At 43.2% G+C, this 25566-nt stretch overlaps 1 protein-coding gene across 6 annotated transcripts in view; it reads right to left on the bottom strand.

Annotated features, from left to right (window-relative positions):
- LOC125709595 (uncharacterized) overlaps positions 1–25566 on the bottom strand; it is a 76055-nt gene that overhangs the window by 18411 nt on the left and 32078 nt on the right. For 4 of the 6 annotated variants that reach the window (XM_048978193.1, XM_048978196.1, XM_048978194.1 and 1 more), the window contains 3 exons: positions 10947–11372; positions 8858–9301; positions 6020–6469 (listed from right to left, as the gene is read on the bottom strand). In XM_048978193.1, the coding sequence (XP_048834150.1) occupies positions 6020–6469; positions 8858–9301; positions 10947–11372 (1320 nt within the window). Of the gene's footprint in view, positions 1–6019; positions 6470–8857; positions 9302–10946; positions 11373–17141; positions 17207–25566 lie in introns of all 6 variants that reach the window. The other 2 variants (XM_048978198.1, XM_048978199.1) reach the window with 2 other exon arrangements.

Here is a 25566-nt window from a genome sequence, read left to right as displayed (position 1 = left end):
ATAGAGTGAAAGTGCTTTCTATTTACATAAGCAAATTCGTTCTCTGAAGGTGCCTTCATAGCAATGTGAGTGCAGTCGATGGCTCCGATTACATTGGGAAAACCGGACATCGCTGCAAATAGCGCTTTAATATTTGCCTGTTCAACCACAGAGTAAGGTAATTTTATATACAGTATCTGGGTGAGAACCGGATTATGCCGTCCCATACAGCTGGCATGGCGTGACCTAGTGTTGACTGAGAAATACCCGATCGGTCCATAAGTTCTCGCTGAAAAGCACCTGTGGCTAAGAACCCAAGAGTGGACAGAACTTGTAAAGGAACAGGTATGGCACAATTCCTCATCGTCTGCCTTTGTAATGCTGGCCCAAGTTCAGCACACAACTCCAAAAGGATTGCTCTTGGAAATCTGAATCAACTTAGAAGCCAGTCATCATCATGGGCCAAGAAATCACTATGATCCCTGAATATGCGCTCTATTCCATAAGCTATGTCTTCCAATAACTCAAGAGCTGCCATGGTAGTTATAACAGTTTGGTCATATTCTGCATCATTTTATTGTTACAAATTTATTAAAATCAGTACATTTGTAAACAATATACAATTAGTGTTGGTGTATTGGATAAAGTCAGCCTCATGGTTGTGAGGTTAAAAAGGGAAACCACGGTAGCATAAGAACATAAGAACTATACAAACGAGAGGAGGCCATTCGGCCCATCAAGCTCGCTTGGGGAGAACTAAACTAATAGCTCAGAGTCGTTAAAATCTTATTTAGCTCTGATTTAAAGGAACCCAAGGATTCAGCTTGCACTACATTATCAGGAAGGCTATTCCATACTCTGACTACACGCTGTGTAAAGAAGTGCTTCCTTAAATCCAGCTTGAAATGTTCTCCCGCTAATTTCCACCTATGGCCACGAGTTCGTGTATTTAAACTAATGCTGAAGTAACTATTTGGTTGAACAGCATCCAAACCTGTTAGAATCTTATATACCTGGATCATGTCCCCCCTCAGTCTCCTTTGCTTGAGACTGAACAGATTTAGCTCAAGTAACCTTTCCACTTACCACTGGGTGCCGTCCATGTACAAAACCGAGCAGAAACGTGCGTACGCCATGTGTGGAGCTGCCGTGAGAATGTGCGTAGCGGTACGCCAAGTATCGTTTTTTTACATCTCGACACGAGCATGGAAATGGATATACGCAACATTTTCGTGCGTACGCACTGTTTATACATGAGGCCCCTGGAGAGGACAGTCTGTCAGATTGTCGAACCTCGGATTCAGGAGGAGCAGTGTGGTTTTCACCCTGGCCGTGGAACAGTGGATCAGCTCTATACTCTCAGCAGGATCTTGGAAGGTTCATAGGAGTTTGACCAACCAGTCTACATGTGTTTTGTGGACTTGGAGAAGGCATTCGATCATGTCCCTCGGGGAGTCCTGTGGGGGGTGCTCTGGGGGTATGGGGTTCCAGGTTCAGGGCTGTTTGGTCCTTGTATGACCGGTGTCAGAGCCTGGTCCGCATTGTTGGCAGTAAGTCGGACTCGTTCCCGGTGAGGGTTGGACTCCGCCAGGGCTGCTCTTTGTCACCGATTCTGTTCATAACTTTTATGGACAGAATTTCTAGGCGGAATTTCTATAAAACATTATAGATGTTTGTACAACAAGATTATTTAATATTTTCACCTTACTTACACAGTGACTACCCTTCTTAGACTGTATTTTCCACCATCGCTGACGTATTTGCCCAAAATTAAGCTTATAACTATAGCTCTCAAGCTGTAGTTAGAACTACACAACTTAACGACAGTGTTTGTGAACGTTCATTCGAACCATAGTTTCCACACCACCAGTCTTAAGAAGTGCTAATGGGAAACAGCTGGTGAGTGAATAGGATACCAGTCGGGGAGGGTAACAGTCTCTCTGGCCAGGCTTAAAGCCCCAGCTGGGAAGCAGCAAGAGGAGAGAGTCTATGTGTGGGCTTTGCAGTGGAAAAGGGGGGATGAGCATCCTGAAGGGGGCGCTGCCTCCTACCTGCTGGGGCACTGGAGGATGACAGCCCAAACTGACTATCATCTCATTGCAGACCCCCCATTCAGTATAGTGTTCATGTTCTGCAATAAACCAGGCACCTTGTGGGATGTTTGTCTGTACCTAATGTCATGGGGCAAGGAGACTGGGGACATAACAGATACAGAGAAGAACCCCAGAAAGGTCGAGGATTAATGCAAACACTGCTCACACAACAACTAGCTGCTGTTGGGATGACAACAATGTTAAATATATGCAGTGTAATGTACACCTGAAAAGCTATGCCTGCTACACCTGAGAAAAATCTCCACAAAACTGAAGCAGGAGTGCTAGGTGTCACGTCCAGCTCGTACGATCCTCGTGTGTGCCACGCCCCTCTGATTATCCACGTGTGCTTCCCCGATCGTACCCAGCTGTACCTTGTTTTGTCTATTTCAGTCCTGTCTTGCCTTAGTTCATCGTCCGTCATTGATGTTGTCGATGTCAGTACTTGCCAGTTGCTCCCGTTTGTTCTGCCCCGAGAATAAATCTCTATTTTCCCCGACTTTCGCTTGCTTGCCTGCTCGCTCACCTGTTCACCTTACTGGCGAAACCCCGATCGTGACACTAGGTGGTAGCAGAGGACACAAAGTGAAATCGCAGAACTGAAAGTATGGACCTTTGTCAAACTTCCCAGGAACACTGTATTGGACAGTGCTTCTCAAACGGTAAGAAATTATGTTCTGAAAATTCTACATTTTCATGTCATTATTGGGCAAGTTACTAATGCACAGTACATTACATGCACACTGTTTGCACAATACTAGCAACTATTTGCACATAATATGGATAGTTTTGTATATCTGTACCTTTCTTTTATTAATTTATTTATTGATTTGTTTGTTTCTTTTATCTTATTTGTGTCAGGGTCAGCTCCTGTTGTCTGTCTTTTGTGCCCCTTTCCCGTTTGGCCAGCAGGCATCGTTGGCCATTCTGTCCCTCTTGTCAGTCGTTGTGTTACCCCTATTTCCTGTCAGCTGCATGGCTCAGTGTGTTGACCATGTGGCTGACTGCAAATCCCTTTCGTCGTGTGTTTGAATCCCACCTACTCTGTTTTTGTATTTTGTTCCCTAGTGTTTCATTGTATGAGTTTCTCTAGTTCCTGTGTCTTGTGATTTTGTCTTTCTGTCAGTCTTAGTTTTTCCCCTCCCAGTTCCCTGAGCACCTTCCCCTATTGGTAAATTGTCTGTCTCACTCCTGCTGTATCGTTACGCAGTTCAGTTTTCCTATTTAAGTTCTCCAGTGGTTCATTGTTGAAGTTTTGCTGCAGATGTATATAGTTCATGTTCTGTTATTTGTAGCCTACCTGCCCTTTGTTGCCCTGACCTGTTTGGAAATTAGTTTTGCTTATCTCTTTTAGTTCTGACCCTTTGAGGCCTGTTTTTTGTTTGTAGTGTTTTTGTTAAATAAACCCCTTCTGTCCCAGTGAGCCGCAAGTGGGCTGTCCACATTTCTGTTCACCGTGCATCATGCCTCATCCGCGCACGAAACCCGCCTGGATCCTTGACAATGTTTTTCTACAAAAGTGTTTTGTGATGTATGTTATACGGTACTGCTAGTGATGGACACAGATGTTTCATGAAACGTTTGCTGTATTTTTATCCCCACTAGGTGGTGGTCTTGGTTTGTCTTGAGGCATGCTTTGTGCAATTTTTAACAGAGAGCGCCATTATTTTGTCCATCACTAGGTGCTACATTTTGTTGTTTATGCCACTGTAACAACTGGATTTCTCTGTACAGTCAAGGACACACAGCAGATCTGGTGAACTTGACTACGTTGTGACGAATCATACAAATTGAGGTTAAAGTCCAAAGTCGGAAACGAAAATATACAATGTTAGGAAGGCTAAGTTTAATGGTATGAGACTGAAACTAGAAACTGTGAACTGGATGAAGTTAAATAATAAAAGAAGAGGCATGGGAATTTTTTAAAAGCACCTTATTGCAAGCGCAAGAGGACTTCATACCTGTTTCCAGTAAAACTAAAACTAGGAAACTGAAGATGCTCTCACTTGTTTACAAAGAAAAACCCTGCTCCCACAGGGGACAGGAAGGACAAATAAGACCTGCTGCTAACATTCCACGAATGTAATCCTCCATAGCCTTCCTCTCGGGTGTTGAAAGAGAATATAGATGCTCCCTGGGAGGACTGGTACTTGGTAATAATTCGATGGCACAATCAGAGGGGCGATGAGGAACACCAACTTCAAATCAAGGTACTGTATTGTGGGGGAACGGTGGTCAAGTCCAGGTAATCCTCCTCCATGAGGGACTCAAGTGGTCATGGGGCAGACAGACACTGTGAGAGGCATGATGGAGACCACCCCATAATGGTACCTCTTGACCAATCAATCTGAGGGTAATGTCGCTGTAACCATGAGTGCCCCAAGACAAGGGGTGCCTGAGGTGACTCAATAAAATATCATGATATGAGCTCCACACGATTACCACAGAGACGGAGACTCGCCGGGGAAGTCATGTGGCTAACCGTGGCAGTCTTGTGCCCATTGAGGGCATGAGCTTTCAGAGGCGTCTGTGCCTGGGTCGTGGGAATTCCCCACTGACGGATGAGCGTAGCATCAATTAAACTCTCATCAGCTCCTGAGTCGATGAGAGCCACCAGAACCTGAGTGTTTGACCCCCATGAAACAGTTGCCTGTAGACGGTTGTGATGAGCCGAGGAGGGCTATGCTGGAGCTGCACCCACCAGTGCCCTTTTCCTCACTGGCGGGTGCAGCCTTTTACTGGACAGGTGGCGATGAAATGTCCGGCTTGTCCACAATACTGACAGACCCTAGCCGTTATCTGCCATTGTCACTTAGCTTAAGTTAGCCTGGTACAATTAACCTGCATCAGCTCAGGTGCGGACTCCGAGGGGTTAACAGGAAGAAACTTGACTAGCTCTTCGAATGAGTCAGGGAGCTTGTGTGCGGTTAGTTCGTCCTTTATGTCCTCGCCCAATCCATTGTAAAAAGCATCATAGTGAGCTTAACATTCTCTTGACATAGCCAGAGTATGAAACTGGATGGCATACTCGGGTATGGACCTGCCCTCCTGCTGGAGTTGTAATAATTCCTGAGTGACCTCTCATCCCTGCTTGGACCAGTCAAAAACTCTCCTCATCTCATCCGCGGAACTTGAAAATGCAGAGCAAACGGCAGCACCATAATACCAGGCTGCAGTTGACTACTCCCTAGTAGGTCCCGTACATTGGGTAATGACATAGGCTACATGGAATTGTTTGGTAGTAAAGGCTGAAATTCAAAAACCATGGAGTACTGGGAAAGGAAAGAACTTGATTACATTGTGACTAATCACACAAAGTTGGGCTTTTAACTAGGAGTTATTTGGGATAAATGATGAAAGAGTATAGGCTAGGCTTGGCTGGTATTACAGTAATGTATTTTGGGTACTGGGGAATTTTATTTTGATGAAGTTTACCCCCCTCTTGGTGACATTTATCATAGAGGACCTTCACCACCTGCACCAAGTACTAAGATAGCATCGCTTTTGGAAATGCCATCTAAACCCCATATACCATGGTATAGCGTATGGACAAAGTTATGTTACTGTACTATTCAGACTTGTGTAGGGGGGCTGGAGATGGGGGACGTGGGAGTAGGAATTAGATGTGGGGAGGGGTGACGGGCTGGTCTGGGAAATACACATTGTTCACATGCTGACAGCAGCTAGTTATTTTAGTACTAAGCTTGGAATCTGTCAACACAACCTCAGTAAAAAGCATTGCAATGTTCCTCCCACTTATGTAGTATAGAATTGAGTGGACGGAGAGGGGGTGGAGCTAGTCATAGGCAGCAAAGGCAGCAAAGGCAGGGGAGCAGCCTGGATGGGACACCAGTCCATTGCAGGGAAAAAGTCACTCATTCACAAATGAGTGCAAAGTGCAAACAGTTACTAAAACTGAAAACAGTTACTACAAAGTAGAAACTTACCCCAGCTGGGAAACATAGGGCAGACACTGGAGAAAACTCTTTAACTCATTCTCTTCATCTGACCAGCCAACAAGCTTTACTGGTTTCTTCATTGACTGTAGTTCCAGCATTTTAAAGAGGATGGACGCCTTCCTCCTAGAGAGGTTTATAACCCAGACTGCAGGAGCTGATTGATAAACTGGCTGCAATGCCAGCAGAACATTCCTATGTGATGGATTCTTGCAGTCTTTCAAAAATGAGTACAGATCCAGCAGAAAATCACTCTGTTTTTTTAAATCATCATCAGTGTTTGTGTCACCAGCAAAAGGGAAAGAGGAATAACTGCAGACTGACGAGAGGAGCTGCAGTTTCTTCTCTCCTGTCTCTCTGTCACACTCTACTGCTTGAATGAAGAGATTGGCAATGAATCTGACGGCTTCTTCTGAGTAAAAATACCATGCAAGATAGTATCTGTAACACAGTAAGGAGAATGGTTTCAGCAAAATATATCATTCTTTGTTGAACATACAAAACATTCTTTGTTTAACATACAAACATTTTTACAGTAATAAAAACTCAATAAATGCTGTCTGTTCTACTTGCTAATCCCACGTATCAAGGTGATAAAAATGGGTCAAGAATGACTGGCATTAAATATCGCAGGATCTAAGTAGTCAATCTCGTGGCCACTAGCATTCGGCTACCCAACCAGTTTGGGTGGAAGCTGTCAGCCCACGATTCCAGAAAAGATTAAGCATCAATAAACCATATATTATGAGTTCTGCAGGTACACTGGAGCCAGGTGTTGAGGCTGAGGATCCGACTGAAACGCCCTGCATTGCGGTTTGATGTTGGGCTTCGACCGCTGAAAAAAAACAGTCATTTACGTGCAACACACCCATATTTTGGTGTTTCTCCACTCAAATCCAGATCTTAAGTTGATGGGAGAATAAATACTCTTTAGACAAAGAAACATGCAGCCACATCCTTCTTTTAAACTTAAGTACATGGGAGAATCGACCCCAAAGTGATTTCCCACGAAGTCTATTGACATTTTTATGCATTAATCTTTTATTATTCAAAGATTATTCATGAATCATTATCGGGCATCTTTTATTTATAATTAATCTTTCATTACATGTGTAATTTGGAATTGGAAATTTCCAGTTCTAAATTAAAGGGAAAAAAAATTTAATATCACGAAGTACATTTTATTAGCAGTGTAAATAATTCAAAATGTAATATGAAATAGTTGGTCATTTTATATAAACTATTTATTCATTTAATGTACAGAAATGTGCAATTTTTTATGTGTATTGTTATCAAGATATGAGATTCTGGTCATATCACCAAGCTCTATACTGTATGTGTGTGTTAAACTTACCCGCTAATGGCCACAGGATGCCGATTTTAATATTTTTGTCTTAACATTACCAACATCCATCCATCCATCCATTTTCCAAACCGCTTATCGTACTGGATCGCGCGGGGTCCAGAGCCTATCCCGCAAGCAATGGGCACGAGGCAGGGAACAACCCAGGATAGGGGGCCAGCCCATGGCAGGGCACACTCACACACCATTCACTCACGCATGCACTCCTACGGGCAATTTAGCAAGTCCAATTAGCCTCATCGTATTTTTGGACTGTGGGGGGAAACCGGAGAACCCGGAGGAAACCCCACGACAACATGGGGAGAACATGCAAACTCCACACACATGCGACCCAGGCGGAGACTCGAACCCCGGTCCCAGAGGTATGAGGCAACAGTGCTAACCACTGCACCTCCATGCCGCCCCTCATTACCAATATGCTATTCACATTTCGTCATTAAGTTAGTATTATCATAAACATCCGAGTATCACGTCCTGCCATTTTCAGAGCCACTTTCCAAAGTGAATTAAATGGTGTAGTATGTTGTAGCAGTAGGTGGCAACAAATCACAAAGACACAAGTCTTACCACTCAAGTTCCAAGTCAAGTCTTAAGTCAAGACAGTCTAATACAAAATCAAGTCCCAAGTCAATAAACATAAACATATATTTTGTCCATCTGTAGGTGCTACATTTTGTTGTTAATACCACTGTAACAACTGAATTTCCCTGTACAGTCACACGCTCTCTGTAGATCTGGTGAGCTTGATTATATTGTGGCAAATCACACATAGTTGGGCTTTTAATTAAGAGTTATTTTGGAGAGAATGTATTTTACCCCCCCCCCCCCCTTGGTGAAATCCATCATAGAGGACCTTCACCACCTGCACCAAATTCTAAGATAACATTACCTTTCGAAATGCCATTTAAACACAATATATGGTGGTATAGTGTATGGACAAAGTTATGTTACAAAAAATTAGATACGCCCTGCGATGGGCTGGCCCCCCATCCTGGGTTGTTCCCTGCCTCGTGCCCATTGCTTCCGGGATAGGCTCTGGACCCCCCGTGACATAGAAGGATACACGGTTTGGAAAATGGATGGATGGAAAATTAGATACTGTACTATCCAAACTTATGTAGGGGGGCTGGAGATGGGGGACATGGGAGTAGGAATTAGATGCAGGGAGGGGTGACGGGCTGGCCTGGGAAATACATATTGTTCACATGCTGACAGCAGCTAGTTATTTTAGTACTAAACTTCGAATCAGTAAAAAGTATTGCAATGTTCCTCCCACTTCTGTAGTATAGAATTGAGTGGATGGAGAGGGGGTGGAGCTAGTCATAGGCAGCAAAGGCTACAAGACAAAGGAGCAGCCTGGATGGGACACCAGTCCATTGCAGGGAAAAAGTCACTCACTCACAAATGAGTGCAAAGTGCAAACAGTTACTAAAATATAAAACAGTTACGAAAAAGTAGAAACTTACCCCAGTTGGGAAACATAGGGCAGACACTGGAGAAAACTCTTTAACTCATTTTCTTCATCTGACCAGCCAACAAGCTTTACTGGTTTCTTCACTCTCTGGAATTCCAGCACTTCAAAAAGGGTGGAGACAAAGGTCTCATAGAGGTCTATAACCCAGACTGCAGGAGCTGATTGATAAACTGGCTGCAATGCCAGCAGAACATGTTTATATGATGGATTATTAAAATACTTGAAATATGAGTACAGATCCAGCAGAAATTCACTCTGCTTTTTTAAATCTTCACAGTTTTTGTCACCAAAAAATGGGAAAGAGGAATAACTGCAGACTGATGAGAGGAGCTGCAGTTTCTTCTCTCCTGTCTTCATGTCACACTCTGCTGCTTGAATGAAGAGATTGGCAATGAATCTGATGGCTTCTTCTTTGTCAAAATGCCTATCAGACAATCTGTAGCACAAAATAAAGGACGATGGTTTAGGCAAATTATATCACTTCTTTGTTTAACATACATGATAGAACAGACAGCATTTATTGAGTTTTTATCTGCTCATCTCACGTGTGAAAGTGATGAAAATGGGTCATGAATGCCTGGCTTTAAATAAATCCAAATGTAACATAAAACATATATATGGCCAAGATCCACTTTTATTAATATTTATACTTCTGAACTCTGTATGTCAATGTAAAAAGTGTTCATAACATTAAAGTGATTGTGACAGAAGACAAAATTGTCATCTCATTCTTAAACTTCAGGTTACAATTTGTACATTTTGTAATATAATTACCAAACTCTATACAATCTCCAGAAACATTTAGTACAGAGCTGATTATCTTTACTGTCCAAATTTACTGATCACATTCATTATCCCTGTTGCGTCCTATGCGTGAGTGGGGAAGTAAATCCAGGAGATAAAATCCAAAGGACGGGGGGTTTTATTAGGGGTAAATGGGGAATAGCACAAGACAGATGTCAATGGCAGACCTGAGGAAGCAGATTTGAACGTGGACTAAATACAGGACATGACATCAGAACAACACAGGACAGCTGATACGTTGGGAATTCACACACGGCAATGAGGTGGGTGTGGCACACACATGGACTGGACGTGCAGGTCACGACAATCCCATTAAAATAACATTTTTATTGGGCCCATGGCTTTTTCAGGTTTATTTAATGTGAAGAAGGACACTTTTTATTTTAATCTTTTATCTCATTTAACAGTGCATATGAAGATTCTGCCTTCTGTTTGAGTTTGGAGACATTCAGCATTGACTGATTAAGGGCATGATGTAGAACCCGTGTTCGGTTCCTTGATCACTTTTGTCTAAACACATCAAACAGTTTACCCCAAAATCAAAGCTGCACCACACAGTGACAGCAAAGGGAAAGGCACACACAAGGAGCGGACGAACCGGGCATGACAGACACTGTTATTCATACTGGTAAAACAGTACAGACGCTCCAATACTTATGAACGAGTTACGTTCTGAATGGCTGTTCATAACTTAAAATGTTCGCAAGTACAAAGAACTAGGATGCTGGGAGTACGGACGCTATGCTGCTGCGTGGTGGGAGTGGTGGCCAGAAGTCATACTAGGTGGAATTGGCGTGCAGGAAACGGGAGCCCAAGGAACACAATTTGGACTTATAGTCCTCTTCGTTCGTATGTCTGAAAGTTCATAAGTTGAAGGTTTGTAAATAGAGGAGCATCTGTACTCAGGGACGGATTACGGACCGGGCCAGCGGGGCCGCTGCCCAGGGGCCCTTCGGGTGCAGGGGGCTCGTGGGGCCCCTAGCCCAAAACAATTTGCAACGCTTATCAACAATGTATTTTCGTTTGTCTATTTTAGAGGGCCTACATTCTTTGATCCTCTGCCTACAAGGGCCCCTGACCCTATAGGGAGGGCGTTTGGCTGCCAAGGGCCCTTGAATTGTGGTGGTTGTGGTGGTGGTGCTGGTGGTGGTGGGGGGGGCCTCGCGAACGTTTTGCCCAGGGGCCCACACAACCCATAATGCGTCCCTGTCTGTACTTACTCAATTGAGGTCAGATAAGAACTTAATCTGGTCTCAATTGAACAAAAACAAACTTACCTTAGATGTGAAATATAGGGCAGATACTGGAGAAAACTCTTTAGCTCATTCTCTTCATCTGACCAGCTTAAAATATTTACTGTTTTTTTCTCTGTTTGGAATTTCAGCACTTCATGGAGGATGGACGCCTTTCTCTTAGAGAGGTCTATATCCCAGACTGCAGGAGCTGATTGATAAACTGGATGTAATATTGACTGAAGACTTTTGCTTTTTTCTGTGTCAAAGTCTTTAATATGGGAAAACAGATCCAGCAGAAATTCAGTGTATGGATGTGATGATGTTACATTGTAAACGTTTGCCTCAAAAATGGTATGAAGATCAATGACTTCTGATAACAGCATCACTGTCTTCTGTCCTGTTTGTGCTTCGTTTAGTGCTGCTTGAAGAAAAAGTTGCAGTAAAAAGTTGTTTATAGGACTGGGAAGCCTAGGAGAAAAAACATAAAGGTTAAGTGGTTTTAAACAGAATAAACAAGCCTATTACTGAATTGTGTTGTAGTTTCATTTATAATGCAGTGATGGACATTTTATTTTAAGCTTTCATTTTGCTTAATACAGAAAAATCTTGTTATAACGGACTTCAAGGAACCCGGCAAAACAGTCCGTTATATCCGGAGTTACTGTATGCCCAGAACACAACTACAGGACACCATTTACTCATGCCACACCCCAGCAGACACACTTGTGGTATAGATTACTATATTGTACATGTAGTCATCCAACTTTCCCTGACCAGATGCGTGACTATTAATAATCCCGACTACGTATCTGCGCTGGATATCACCGTTATAGCGAACAAAACTACAGCTAAAAGCAGCCCTAGGGACCAAACTGTTTGCCCATTATAAGCGAAATTCCATTATATATGAGTCTGTTATATCCAATGCTTTTTCTGCATGTTCGTAAAGGCACATGGCCAAGACCAGCGGACCTCGTCTGTTATAGATGATATTACGTTATAAGCGAGTCCACTATAATGGGATTTTACTGTAGTGCACCACACAATAAAATGTGCATTCACACAAAACAGCAAATCATCCCCCTTCACAGCTTTAGTGCAATATCCCAATAGCACTGAATAGTTTAGGCAAATTAATAATTTTTACATTTAATATTTATACTGCTAGGGGCGGCATGGTGGTGCAGTGGTTAGCACTGTTGCCTCACACCTCTGGGACCTGGGTTCGAGTCTCCGCCTGGGTCACATGTGTGCAGAGTTTGCATGTTCTCCCCATGTCATCATGGGGTTTCCTCCAAAAACATGCTGAGGCTAATTGGACTTGCTAAATTGCCCGTAGGAGTGCATGTGTGAGTGCATGTGTGAGTGAATGGTGTGTGAGTGTGCCCTGTGATGGGCTGGCCCCCCATCCTGGGTTGTTCCCTACCTCATGCCCATTGCTTCCGGGTTTAGGCTCCGGACAGTGGGGGACTTGGGGACCCGGGCCACAAAGGGCTCACTGCTACCCACAGCACTTTCAGAAGTTTGTGGGGTTACTGGGATGGGTAACGACGATATGTTTAGGTTCCAACAATCACAGAGAAGCCAGTCAAGAGTTTGGGCAAGGTTTTTGAGAGCTCTCTGAGAGTCTCAGCATCTATTCATTCACTTGCACTGAGTTGGATGGTTGGCTGAAATCTGTGGACAAGTCCGGTCTTCCTGGAAAGTAAAAAGCCTGGGTCTACCAGCATGGCATCCTTCCAAGGGTTCTGTGGCCCCTTCTTGTCTATGCTGTCCCAATCTCTACAGTTGAGACCCTAGAGAGGAAGGTCAGCAACCACCTCCGGAGATGGCTTGGGTTACCAAAGAGCCTGAGCAGCACTGCACTCAGGGGCACAACAACAAACTACAGCTGCCCCTCAAATCCTTGGAAGAAGAATTCAAGGTAACAAGAGCTAAGGAAGTGGTGCAGTACAGGGACTCTAGTGACCCAATGGTGGCCAAAGCCGGAATCCAAGTAAGGACGGGCAGGAAGTGGAGGGCAGAGGAGGCTGTCTGGGATGCTGCGGTAAGGCTGCGTCACAAAAGCCTGGTGGGAGTGGTCACACAAGGCTAAGCTGGGTTAGGTTTTTTCCCAACTCCCGAAATGAACACCAGAGGGAAGAAGAGGCAGTAAGAGAAGTTACCTGGTACCTAGGGTGGGGCTTAAACCCCCCCCCCCCCATGATGTCATCACCGATGATTGACAGATCCAGCTGCCAGCCCTCTCCCCCCACCTAGCCCCACCACCACCACCTTTCATAAACCTTGCTAAAATTGAAATTAGTCATTTTAAAGCTTGTATTAAAACAAGGAAAAATGCGGCCAATCCTTGTTAAAATGAGCATACAGCGTACAGCACTATCCCAAAAGCAGTACCTGTAACAAAAGGTAATCAGAGAAGAGGCAGACCCCAGAATGCGGGAGAATCGATCTTTTGATAAAAAGCCGGGTATGTCCAAAGCCAAAGGGGTGAGACAGGTGGATAGTGGGACAGGCAGAATTGGGCAGGCAGGTGGGGATGATCAGGGAAGCAGGGCAGGCAGGACGACAGGATATGAGAAGGCAGGAGGGCAAGAGACAAGACAGAGAAACGCTCAAGCATGGCAACAATACTTCTCAACGTCTGAGTGCTTGCGTTGAGGTTAAGTAGCTCATCATGAATGAGGTGATCGCTGGCTGCAGCCCCCCCCCCCCCCCCCACCCCCGGAGGCGTGACAGTACCATTAATGTTTTAAACTAGAAACAATTCTCTTTAAGATTCCTGGAAAAATGAGGCTCTCTAGGAGCCCCCCTACCCCCCCCCCCCATTAATCAGATTAACACCGATTGCTACAGGCAGTAAGCAAATGTATGTATTTATTCTATCAAATACTTTCGGGAAACTGAAATTGCCGAATCAAGAGAAATGGGGATTCAACTGTGTTTCAAATTAGGATATATTAACGCATGTCTTTTACGATTCCTCAGACCACACTGTTAGAAAACGTTTCTGTGCAGACCCGAAGCTGAAACTGTGAAACTCTGCTTTCATTTGCAAAACAATAGGTGTTGATTCGCGCTGATGAGGGGGCGGGCAGCTTGTGTGGGGAGTGAGGGGGGGGGCTCCACCCGAGGTGCATCTGAGAAATTTCGTTGACTTCAGGGATCGTAGTGTTAACATGAATGCACTGTTTAATACAATGTATGTCCACCTGCGGAAACTCCAAATATTGGTCGAATCAATCAGTTCCCAAGCACGTGACCATTTGGTGGAAATGGAAGGGGGTGATCCTGTTGGCGGAAACTCCAAATATGGTTTGAGGAACCCTGTTCCCATGGCTATTGGCCATTTGCAGCAAATGTCATAAACCATCGTTGCCTGTTCACCCGAAACCAAACATCATCATCATCATCTGATTTTTTTAAATTTAACGTGCTGGTGCAGGGGCATAATCCACACCAGTGGGCCCCCTTCCAGGTAGCTGGCTAGCTGCACGCATGGCAGATCTCACCCCAGATCTTCAGTTGCCTCTGTAATTAGGGTCTACAGCTAAGAGCTTCCAATCTCTGCGGTCTCTCTCTGTCAACTTTTTCCATGACATTTTTCGCCGGCCAATTCAATGCTTTCCCGCAACTTGTAAGTTAAGTGCGTCTTTGATTGCGCCGCTGGAACGTTCCACATGACCGTACCAGTGAAGTCTTCTTTCCCTTAGTACAAGGTTTAGGTCCTCCAGACCAAGCTGCGATAGCAGCTCATTTGACCGCACAGTTTCCACATCTTCTGGTTTAATGTTGCAGATCTGTCTGATCATAGCCCTGTCATTGCGCTGTAAGCGATGAAGGTTTGGCGCGGTCAGTGCCCAGGTCTCACTGGCATGGAGCATAGTGCTCCACACACAGGTGACGTGATGAGAGAACTGGTAGCAGTTCCTTGAACCTTTTCCACGCAGTTTTTACACGCTTGGTGGTTGCAAGATCACATCCACCAGCTGCTGAAAGCATGTCGCCTAAGTAGCAAAAGGAACCTACCACCTCCAGCTTGTCGGGTCCAACTGGAACTTCACTCTGTGATCTGCCATCAAGTGGGCGAGTATTTCCCAGGCATCTTGAGCACCTGAAGTTAGGATCGATCAGCAGGCGCTTGAGCCGACTGCATTTCTTGTGCACCCAGTGCTTGCAGCCATTACAGAATATACTATTGCTACCTACCCCTGTACAACAGACAGCGCATGGGAATTCGCCTGAATTCGCCTGGAGTCCTGAAGTTGGTCAATACCACAGATCATGATCTTGGTTTTGCCTGCATTCACTTTCTATCCTTTCCTTTCCATAGCTTCTTTCCACGCCAGGAGCCTCTTGACACATTCATCCAGTGAGTCAGCAATGATAACCAGGTCATCTGCATATAGGTCCTCCCAGGGAACTCCAGCATGGAACTCGCATGAAAGGGCTTCAAGCACAATTATGAAGAGCAGAGGACTGAGTACCGAACCCTAATGGACTCCGACCCTTACAGCAAATTCTTCACTGTAGCTGTTACCAACACAGATACAGCTCTGAGCTTTGGTATACATCCCCTGCACTAGACACACAATCCACTCTTTTTCACAAAGTTTACGCAGTGCCCACCAGATTACCTTCTGAGGAACGCGATCAAAAGCCTTCTCAAGGTCTACAAAACCCATCTACAGCCGTTTGTTAACTGCCAGGTATTTCTCTTGCAGCTGCCGGACAATGAATATTGCATCCAAACTGAGAGTCGTCGATTGACACCGATTGTCTAATGAGGTTGTCCACGATCCTCTCCTGGACTTTCATGACTTGTTCTGTCAGCTTGAGGCCACAATAGTTGCCCCTGTCCAGAGCATCATCCTTGCCCTTTTCGAGGCAGACAATGAAGCTCTGCTCCCAGTCAGTGGGAATCTTGCCGTCACGAATGATTGAAGATGCAAGGTCACGGATCATGGATGCACCTGTGTCACCTGCAGCTTTGATAATCTCCACTACTATTCCAGATGGTCCAGCTGCCTTACCTATCTTCATCTTGAAGATGGCCTTTTTCACCATATAAATTGTGATTGGGATCGGTGGCCCTTCCACTGGAGGTTCATCGGTTAGGTGTTCTGGGTCCCAGTCAAATTCCACGTTAAGGAGTCTTTCATAATGTTCTAGCCAGGCTTTCTCTTTGGCTTCTTGGCTCATGGACATCTCACCTGCATCATTCTTTACTGGCTTCTCACCCACGATGTCAACATTCGCCCTCCGCATCTGGTTTGCGAGGCGGTACACCTCTGAAGACTTGGGGTCTAATTTCTCGTAGATCTGCATTTCTGCGTCATGGTGAGCATGATGGACTGCACGTCTGGCTGCTCGCTTAGCCGTGTCATACTCTGCTCTTGTACCTTTTCCCCACTTCCAAGCCTTAAAAGCCAGCCGCTTAGCTTTGATAAACTGATCTACAAGGTAATTCCACCACCGAGTTTCTCAGCGCCATCGGTGGGATTGGGTAGTGCCACACACCTTTTCGGTTGTCTTCAGCAGGCCTGACTTGAGGTTTGCCCAGATTTCCTCTGTAATGGCTTTGGGATCCCCTGCTGAGGCTGACACATGTGATTGAAAGACTTCCTGGAACTGGTTGCAAGTTGCATGATCCTTGAGCTTCCAGACTTTCAAGTGGGTGGTGAATTTACGCTTGGCCTTGGGTGGCATTTCAAACTTCATGTCACAAACTGATGCTGTACAGCAACTTCCTCACCAGGGATTACCTTCACGTCTGTGACAAGTTTGTGCATGCTCTTACGATACAGAATGAAGTCAATCTGTGTCGCTGCACAAACCAAAGAATAATGATTGGTAAAACAGATGTCACAAACACCTCCCAATCAGGCCCTTATTAAGAGGCACGACCTCAGTGGACAATTATCACTCACCTTGAGGATTGAAAGAAGCTCTACTTTTTCTTTTTCTGATCTATGACATAATTCCATATGTCCCCGTTGGAAAATGCCATTGTCGAGGTAAGACATACATTTACCGTATTTTAGAATTGCTGTTATAGATGTTTTCTACTGTGAAAACATGTTATTGCTATTTGACCAAGATTTTTCTATGGCACCAAGCCCAAGACAGCCTCGTGAAACAGAGGATTGTCATGACGGTAAGTTATTGTTCATAGTTAGTTATTTCAGCAGGTTTTATTGTTTAAAGGCGGCAAAGACTAAAAGTGTTTATACTCACAGTTGCAGATAACGAAGCCCTGTTAAGCATGCCAACAGTTATTTTCAGAGATAATCGTGAAGGACCTGCGCCCAGACAACAGAAAAGAGTAGATAGTTTTAACGGTACGTAGGAACACTATTGCTTACTCGCGTTGTTAATTTTTCTGCATGAAATGCTTAACGACTGATTTTGTCCATTTCGTCCCAAGACACAGCCAATGATGAATTGTTGATTGCTGTGGCTGAAAAAATTGGAGCGGATCTAGCATCGGAAACAACCTCAACCGACAGAGTACAAAGTGAGCTGGACGGCCAATTGGAATCTATGCGACCGGGGACTCCCACGACACGAAGTGGTCGCACAGATTATTCATAATAAATGACAGAAACTTACAAACGCTATTAAAGTCTGATATTTTGCAAAAGAAGCTCAGGTGTCTTATTGTTTCTGAAAACTCTGACAATAATCTATGCTTTGCTTACTGTGTAGTCTCTCTCTTAAGCCCAGACATACAACACATGGTTGCAGAGATGGAAACTAAGTGTTTGCAGGAATCAGTTGGTCTAAAAGAGACCGACATGGTATCATTCTCAAACATCGCAGAGTTTGAGCGAATGCTTGGTGTCATAATTGTGGTGTGGTACCACTGTGACAAGTATGACATTTTTAAGAAATTTCAGACAACCCCCGAGCCTCATGATAAAACAATCTTTCTGTACCTTTAAAATCAGCATTATTTCGGCATAAAAAGCTTGACAGCGTTTTTTTGTGGATTCGTACGTCTGTGATTATTGTTGTGCATCATTCAGTGTTAAAACAGATCACAAATGCAAGTATTACTGCAACGTGTGTGTCAGTCCAGAGTGCCATAAGCACCGCAGACAGTACATACATTGTGAGGACTGTGGGTCTTTCTGTCCTTCGCGGTATTGCTTTGAGCAGCACAAAGTCTCAAAACAGCAACCAAACAGCGGAATATATATTTTGTGCAATTCAGTCAAGTACTGCAACAAGTGTAATCGATGCTACCTTATCAGTAAAAAAAATAATAATATAAAATAAAAATGTAAACCTAATACTAGATGTGCTTATTGCAAAGAAGACTTGAAACCTGAGTGTGTACATTGGTGCTTTATCACGCCAGTAGAACCTGAGGACATGACGGAACGTGTGTTTTATGACTTTGAATGCAGACAAGATGAGGGGGTGCACGTTGCTAATTATATCTGCTGTACTGACTTTGTGGGCAATTGTTTGTCTGCTAAGGGGGATGGTTGTGTGGCCGAATTTTTCAAGAAGTGCCGTAACCGTAAATACAAGGGGTGCACATTCATAGCACACAACTGTAAAGGATATGACAGTTACCTGCTTATGAAATATTTAGTTGAAAATGGCGTCACCCCCCACATTATCACACAGGGCAGCAAACTGCTCTGTGTGACAGACGAGGACTTTAGCCAAAGATACATTGACTCACTCTGCTTTCTGCCCATGAAGCTGAGCGCATTCCCTGCCGCTTTGGGTTTTGAGAGCGAAAAGAAAGGCTATTTCCCACATTTTTGGAAAACCGTAGAAAATCAAAATTATGTCGAACCCTACTCGCCACCTAAGACATACGGTGTGCAAACCATGATAGAAAAAGGAGAAGAGTGAGTTTATGGCATGGTACGGCACTGTTGTTTGACTTTAGGAAAGGAATGTCAGAGTACTGTAAAAATGATGTTGTCATGTTAAGATAGGGGTGTCTCATATTCAGGGGTGAGATTATCAACAGCAGCGGTCTTTCAGGACCCGCGGTCATTCTCTCTTTCAGGATGGAGCGCCTCTTAATAAGGGCCTAATGGGGGGTGTTTGTGACATCTGTTTTACCAATCATTATTCTTTCCTTTGATGTTTGGTTTCGGGTAAACAGGCAACAATGATTTATGACATTTGCTGCAAATGGTCAATAACCATGGGAACAGGGTTCCTCAAACCATATTTGGAGTTTCCGCCAACAGGATCACCCCCTTCCATTTCCACCAAATGGTCAATTGCTTTGGAACTGGTCGATTCGACTCATATTCGTCCAGACATTGTCCTTGTGTCTGAGGCTACCAAGCAAGCCGTACTGCTGGAGCTCAAAGTCCCATGGGAAGACTGCTTGGAAGAAGCCTTTGAGAAGAAGCTCTCCAAGTACACAGGACTGGTCAGCGACTGTCAGCAGGCTGGATGGAGGGTGAGGTGCCTCCCAGCGGAGGTTGGCCTCAGAGGTTTTGCAGCTCTTTTCTTGGCCAGTGCCTTAAGCAGCCTAGGCATCATTGGACAGTGCAAGAGGAGAACAATCCACAGTATCACCGATGCGGCAGAGAGGTCCTCAAGATGGCTATGGCTCAAGACCGGAGAACCCTGGAGTCGTGGTAGCTACAGATGCAGCCACCTCAGTTTTCCCCTCCAAGTCGGCTGCCTGCCGGCTGCCTTTCAAAAGCCAGCCAAAGGGAGTAACCCCCCTCCTTCTGGGGGTGTGCCTAAATTCTCGTCTAAACCCGCCCATCTGTTCACTTGCAGGGTGTTACCATGAGATGGTGCTTTTTTTACAAAAACACAATTTGGTTGTGGTCACAAGTTCACACACACAAGTACAACAGGTATCAACCAGAATCTTTTGGTATCCATTAGCAAGCTTCTGGCATAATTCTGGCTGAATATTTGACCACTCTTCTTTGCAGAATTTCTAGTTAAATTAAACTAGCTGGGTTCCTGGCACGGACCCGGCTTTTAAGCATAACCCACAAATTTTCAATAGGGTTGAGATCGGGGGTATTTCACAAAGCAGGATTTCTTGCTTAGCCGAATAACTTCTTGTAGTTAAGGTGAACTGAAGACACAGACGAGGTGTTTACAACACTAGAAACAAACAGGGCTAGGTACTTGGCTAGCGCTCATACCGGTACATACTAATCCAGCGCTATGATATTGTACAGTACATACAAAAACCCCTCGGAAGTGCAAAGCATGTGCTTTCTATCTCTGCCTTCTACCAGATAGCAACTGTTTTGAAGCTTGGCATCCTGATCTGGAGTGATAATTTACATAAAAACATAACATAAGAAATTTACAAACGAGAGGAGGCTTTTCGGCCCATCAAGCTCGTTTGAGGAGAACTTAACCAATAGCTCAGCAACTAATAGCTAACTAATTTGTTGTTCTAATATTTATTTATTATTTTGTATTATTGTATTATTATTCATGTAATATAATGTGATTGGGGCGGCATGGTGGTGCAGTGGTTAGCACTGTTGCCTCACACCTCTGGGACCCGGGTTCAAGTCTCCACCTGGGTCACATGTGTGTGGAGTTTGCATGTTCTCCCCATGTCGTTGTGGGGTTTCCTCCGGGTACTCCGGTTTCCCCCCCACAGTCCAAAAACATGCTGAGGCTAATTGGAGTTGCTAAATTGCCCGTAGGTGTGCATGTGTGAGTGAATGGTGTGTGAGTGTGCCCTGCGATGGGCTGACCCCCCACCCTGGGTTGTTCCCTTCCTCGTGCCCATTGCTTCCAGGATAGGCTCCGGACCCCCCGCGACCAAGTAGGATAAGCGGGGAATGGAAAATGGATGGATATAATGTGATTGCACATTTCATACATAATTGTTTAATCTGTTGCATGTTATAAACTGTAAAAAGACTAGTATTGTGTCTTTTCTTACAGTTTTTTTCAATTGCTAAGAGTAGTATCTAGGATAGAATCTCTTCACATGCATGATCCAACCTTGGCATTTCTCTGGAGAAATATCTTGGCATCCAGCATTCATTGTTTTATCTTGTGTCAATTTATTTATATTTTGTGGTTTTTACAATAAAGGGTCTTGATAGTAATTTAAGAAAATAACATATTTCAGTTTTGACTGTTTTATTAGCAGTTTTAGGGTCAGTATGTAGGTATGTGCAAAATGGCCTCTGAAAATGTTGTGAGTGAGACAGGAATCCATGACTTTTGAAGCACTTAGTCATTGATTACATTTTGTATGAAAGCAAAGCGAAATGCCTAACAGTTTAGCCCACATAAGCTAGAAGCTGAAGAGCTTTGAGAAAGCAACTTCAGTATTGCAGTATCTGTCTTAGCAATTCAAAAAACTGTAAAATTCACACTGCCTTTCCAAACTGATTGGTGTGAGGAGCAGTGACAGACATTCCATGGGCCATTGACAGTATGCAAAGGTCTGGTGACTCCAAAGTCACTTCAAAGGTGTAACACTTTAGTACTCAAACCTCATACAATTCTTTGAATGTCTCATTCACCTTTGTGTAGCCAGCCCCTATGTATATAAGCTTCAAAGCTTAAAAGTTTTGGCTAGAAATGTTTATAATGTTATTTTTTACAATTTGTCAGCACCACTGAAAACAGGTTTTTGAAAAGTGTATGTTTAAAGTAGATTTTAACAAAAAAATTGAATAATCACATTCTAAATGACCTCAAATTATTGGTGCTGAGTTTGTGCTGAATAAAAGCTTTTGTAGCATTTTGGGATAAATGTTTTTTAAATAAGTGAAATATTTTACAGTTTTTCTGAATTGCTGAAATATTAAAAATAATTTTGGGAACAAAACTGCTAATTGCCAAAAGTCATTTATTGAATCAATCACTTGGCAAAACTTTAAACCACGGTCACATAGTTAGACACAATTTGCAGATCTCAGTCACCCTTTTTGCAAAACTCGAAACACATTCCCATTCATCAAAACACATTTTGAGCTATGGTGAACTTTGCAAAATAGAAAACACAGGCCACAGAGGTTAAGCGCAGCCAGCACACAATAGTCATTTAAACACAATGACTCAAATCTGTTCACACACATTTCTAAACATCTGAAGAAGCCAAAGAGTGACTAGAACATAGAATATGTGCCATAAGTGAATAGGAGCTGAATTTCGACGTCAAGGTACAAATGGGTCACACAGAGGATTCTTTCTTTCCGTGACTCTGGCTTGGCAGTTGCACAACATTTTACTTTAATATGCCTCTCATTTGTTTACTTTTTGCTTTGTTCTTTACAGTAACTTTTTCTGGAGTACTGAATATGGCAAATGTTACATATTATCAGTCATAACTGTACAGTATATAAATATTTTTGGTAGACGACCATACTTTTTTTTATTACAGTCTTACAGTTTCTAATTTACATGCCAACAACAGTTTTGACTGGTAGTGTTTTCATTTTTTGTGAGTTTAGCTTGAATTTTAGGGTTTGTGCTTAGTGGTTTGCTTAAAAGAGAGGAGATTTTAGGAAAATGTGTTTTAGCAATTCAGAAAAAAACTGTAAAATGTCAAGGCATGTCATACTACTTCGAAAGTTGGTGAGAGACCTCAGACTCCAAAGGGTTACAGTAAATGCTTATTATGATATATTTCTTTTATGTTCCTCTTTTTGAGTCTGGTACTATGACAAAAAATTCCTAATCTATCTATCCAGTGCTGCTTCATTATTCCATCCTCTTTGTGCAATGTAGTGATGGAAAGTACTGTCAGCAAAACAGCATGATACTACACCACCCTGCTTGACCATTGGTTCAATGTTCTTAGGTTAAGAAAGCAACCTCACCTTGATCCCCTGCAAACATATCTCTTTTCATTGTGGCCAAGCAGAGAAGTTAATGACACATTCACACGTCATTGTGACTGCTCCCCACCCCGTGAATATGCAGCCATTAGCAGCGTTGCAGACTGTTAGCCAGACAGAAAGACTAAGGAATGTGTCTGTTTTATTCAAGCACAGTACAGAACCATATGTTTTTTATTTTTCATTTTCCACTCTGTCCACCTTTATTCTCCACAATCAACCATATTACTTTGTTTAGGCCTGTAATCAACAAGTCTGTTACACACATCTTGGGTCATTCTCCTCTCCCAAAATAATTCTATTGCTTGGACACGCTGGTGCTTTGTACCTGGCTTGGCCAAACAAACTCGATGGGCTTCAAATCTGTTTAATTGTCATATACCACACTGTCCCTCATTGCGTGACAATATCAATCTTATTACTTTCTTTAGGCCTGTAATTATTATATTGCACACATCTTGGGTCCTCCTCATCTCCAAAAGGTGAAGTAAAGCTGGATAAGGGTGTATGATGTTGAAAGACCCAAAACACCCAATGATTCCAGGAACATCACTAATGATATGTCCAGAAGCATTGGCAGATATATTTACACAGTGAGGCTATGATAATGTTAACTAGATGGATCTTTAATCTGAGGAAGTTTGTTAATGCTAAGATAGTCAGCAATCCATTAATGCTAGAACTTAGCATAACGTAAATGTTATGATAAGATGCCCTAACATAATGTTAGCCAAGGTAACATTACACAAGTCCAGGGAATCAGTTATGTGTAAATTACACATTGCTGTTGATTGTTCTATTAGAACCCTATTCATCTCATTTTCTGAGTCAGGCAGAACAGAAATTGAATCAACTAGAAGAATTGTTTTTTTTCGGAATTAAGTTGTAAAAAAATTAAATGTCATCCAGTGCTTGACATCAATAAAGCAATTAATTAGTGAAGTGCCATAGAAATTAATTGTATCAGCATTTACATATATTTGTGTATCATTAGCATGAAAACTGAAACCATGGCAATGAAGAATATGACCTAATGGAGGCATATAAATGAAGAAGAGAATTGTGCCTAAAACTGACCCTTGGGGTATGCCTTGAGTGAGAGGAGCAAAAAAAAAAAGAGATTTTTAATAAAATAATACTATTCTGTTTAACTTGCCTTTCCAAAATCTTAGTTGTAGAGGGAAGATTTAAAACTGGTGCATAAGATCTTAACTGAGTGTGGTTTTTTGAGAACAGGTATAACAACTGTAGCAGGTGTATCAGATGTTTTCAGTTGAGGTTGAATACAAGAATACAATACAAGGCTGTGGTTTACAAAATATAAAATGGGAGCTGAAAGCATGTCAGAACAGTGCTTGAAAATTGCAGTAGGGGCAGGATCTAACTGGCAAGAAGATGACTTTGATTTGAAGCAGGGGCGGGAATAATTTCTGGAAGTGAGTGAACATGAAGTTCTAGCAGGAAGTCAGAAGTGGGAGATGAAGGAAGGTTAGCAGAGAAACATTGATATGTTCTCAATTTTAGATTGAAAAAAACTTTAAAAATGCATTAACCAGGGGTTATGGCAGAAGGCAGGCAGAGCTTATTACAGTTTTTCTTAGTTGTTTACGCACAATTACTTGTACTTGATACACAATGACTATAACATGTAACTGATGCACCAACCCCCTGACCCAATTCTGGTAAACTACAAGCACAATTCCTGCTTTACACTCAAATTGCAGTTTTAAAACACACTTTTTTTCAAAACACTACACACAATTCTCTGCATTTGGAAAATCCCTAGTTTTCACAAGGAACACACTGTCATTCAAAATTGTAAAGTCAGTTGCCCTACTTTGCATACTAACTCATCTCATGGGTAAACACCTGTCACACATAATTGTAATTTAGAAATCAGAGCTTTATAAAAGGCCAACAGGTGAGCTCCTCTGTTTTGGAACAATGGATGCCAACATTGGAAACAAAGGCAGAGCCAGAGGAGTGAGAGTAAGAGGAGGAGGACAGGGAGGACGAGGAAGGCCAAGGAACGTAATCTCTGATGAGATCAAAGCCACTTTGGTTGACTGTGTGGTCAACCATGGTCTAACAATGAGGGAGGCTGGGCAAAGAGAGTTGAAGTCCCTGGCCAGCGTGGTGGGAACATCACAATGTGTGCAGCAATTACCAACCATGGTGCCATCCATCACCATGCTACCCTTGGCCCCTACAACACTGCCCATCTGATCACATTCCTGGAAATCCTACACAACACACTCATTCCACCAGATCAGATAGATGGTCCAGAGCAGCTCAGGTATGTTGTCATTTGGGACAGTTTCCACTGGGCTGCTCCATATTCTCCATAACTCAATCCTATTGAGGATTTTTTTTCTACATGGAAATGGAAAGTATATGACCGAAATCCACACACACGTATACCCCTTCTCCAAGCTATGGAAGATGCATGTGGAGATATGAATGGAGAAGAAGTGGTCATAGTGTTTTACATTAAGCACATCAGTAATCAACTGGTTCTTATAAATGTCTATTCATATGATGGTTTGTGTGTGTCATTTGAAAACAAAATACCATTTTGAGAAGAAATTACATTGTTATGAACATAAAGTTGGGCGGCATGGTGGTGCAGTGGTTAGCACTCTTGCCTCACACCTCTGGGACCCGGGTTCAAGTCTCTGCCTGGGTCACATGTGTGTGAAGTTTGCATGTTCTCCCCATGTCATCGTGGGGTTTCCTCCGGGTACTCCGGTTTCCCCCCACAGTCCAAAAACATGCTGAGGCTAATTGGAGTTACTAAATTGCCCATAGGTGTGCGTGTGAGAGTGAATGGTGTGTGAGTGTGC

Source organism: Brienomyrus brachyistius, chromosome 16, assembly GCF_023856365.1.
Source record: "Brienomyrus brachyistius isolate T26 chromosome 16, BBRACH_0.4, whole genome shotgun sequence".
NCBI classification, from domain to species: domain Eukaryota; kingdom Metazoa; phylum Chordata; class Actinopteri; order Osteoglossiformes; family Mormyridae; genus Brienomyrus; species Brienomyrus brachyistius.
The sequence above is the reverse complement of the archived record's forward strand: the minus strand, read 5'-3'. Positions and strand labels throughout refer to the sequence as shown.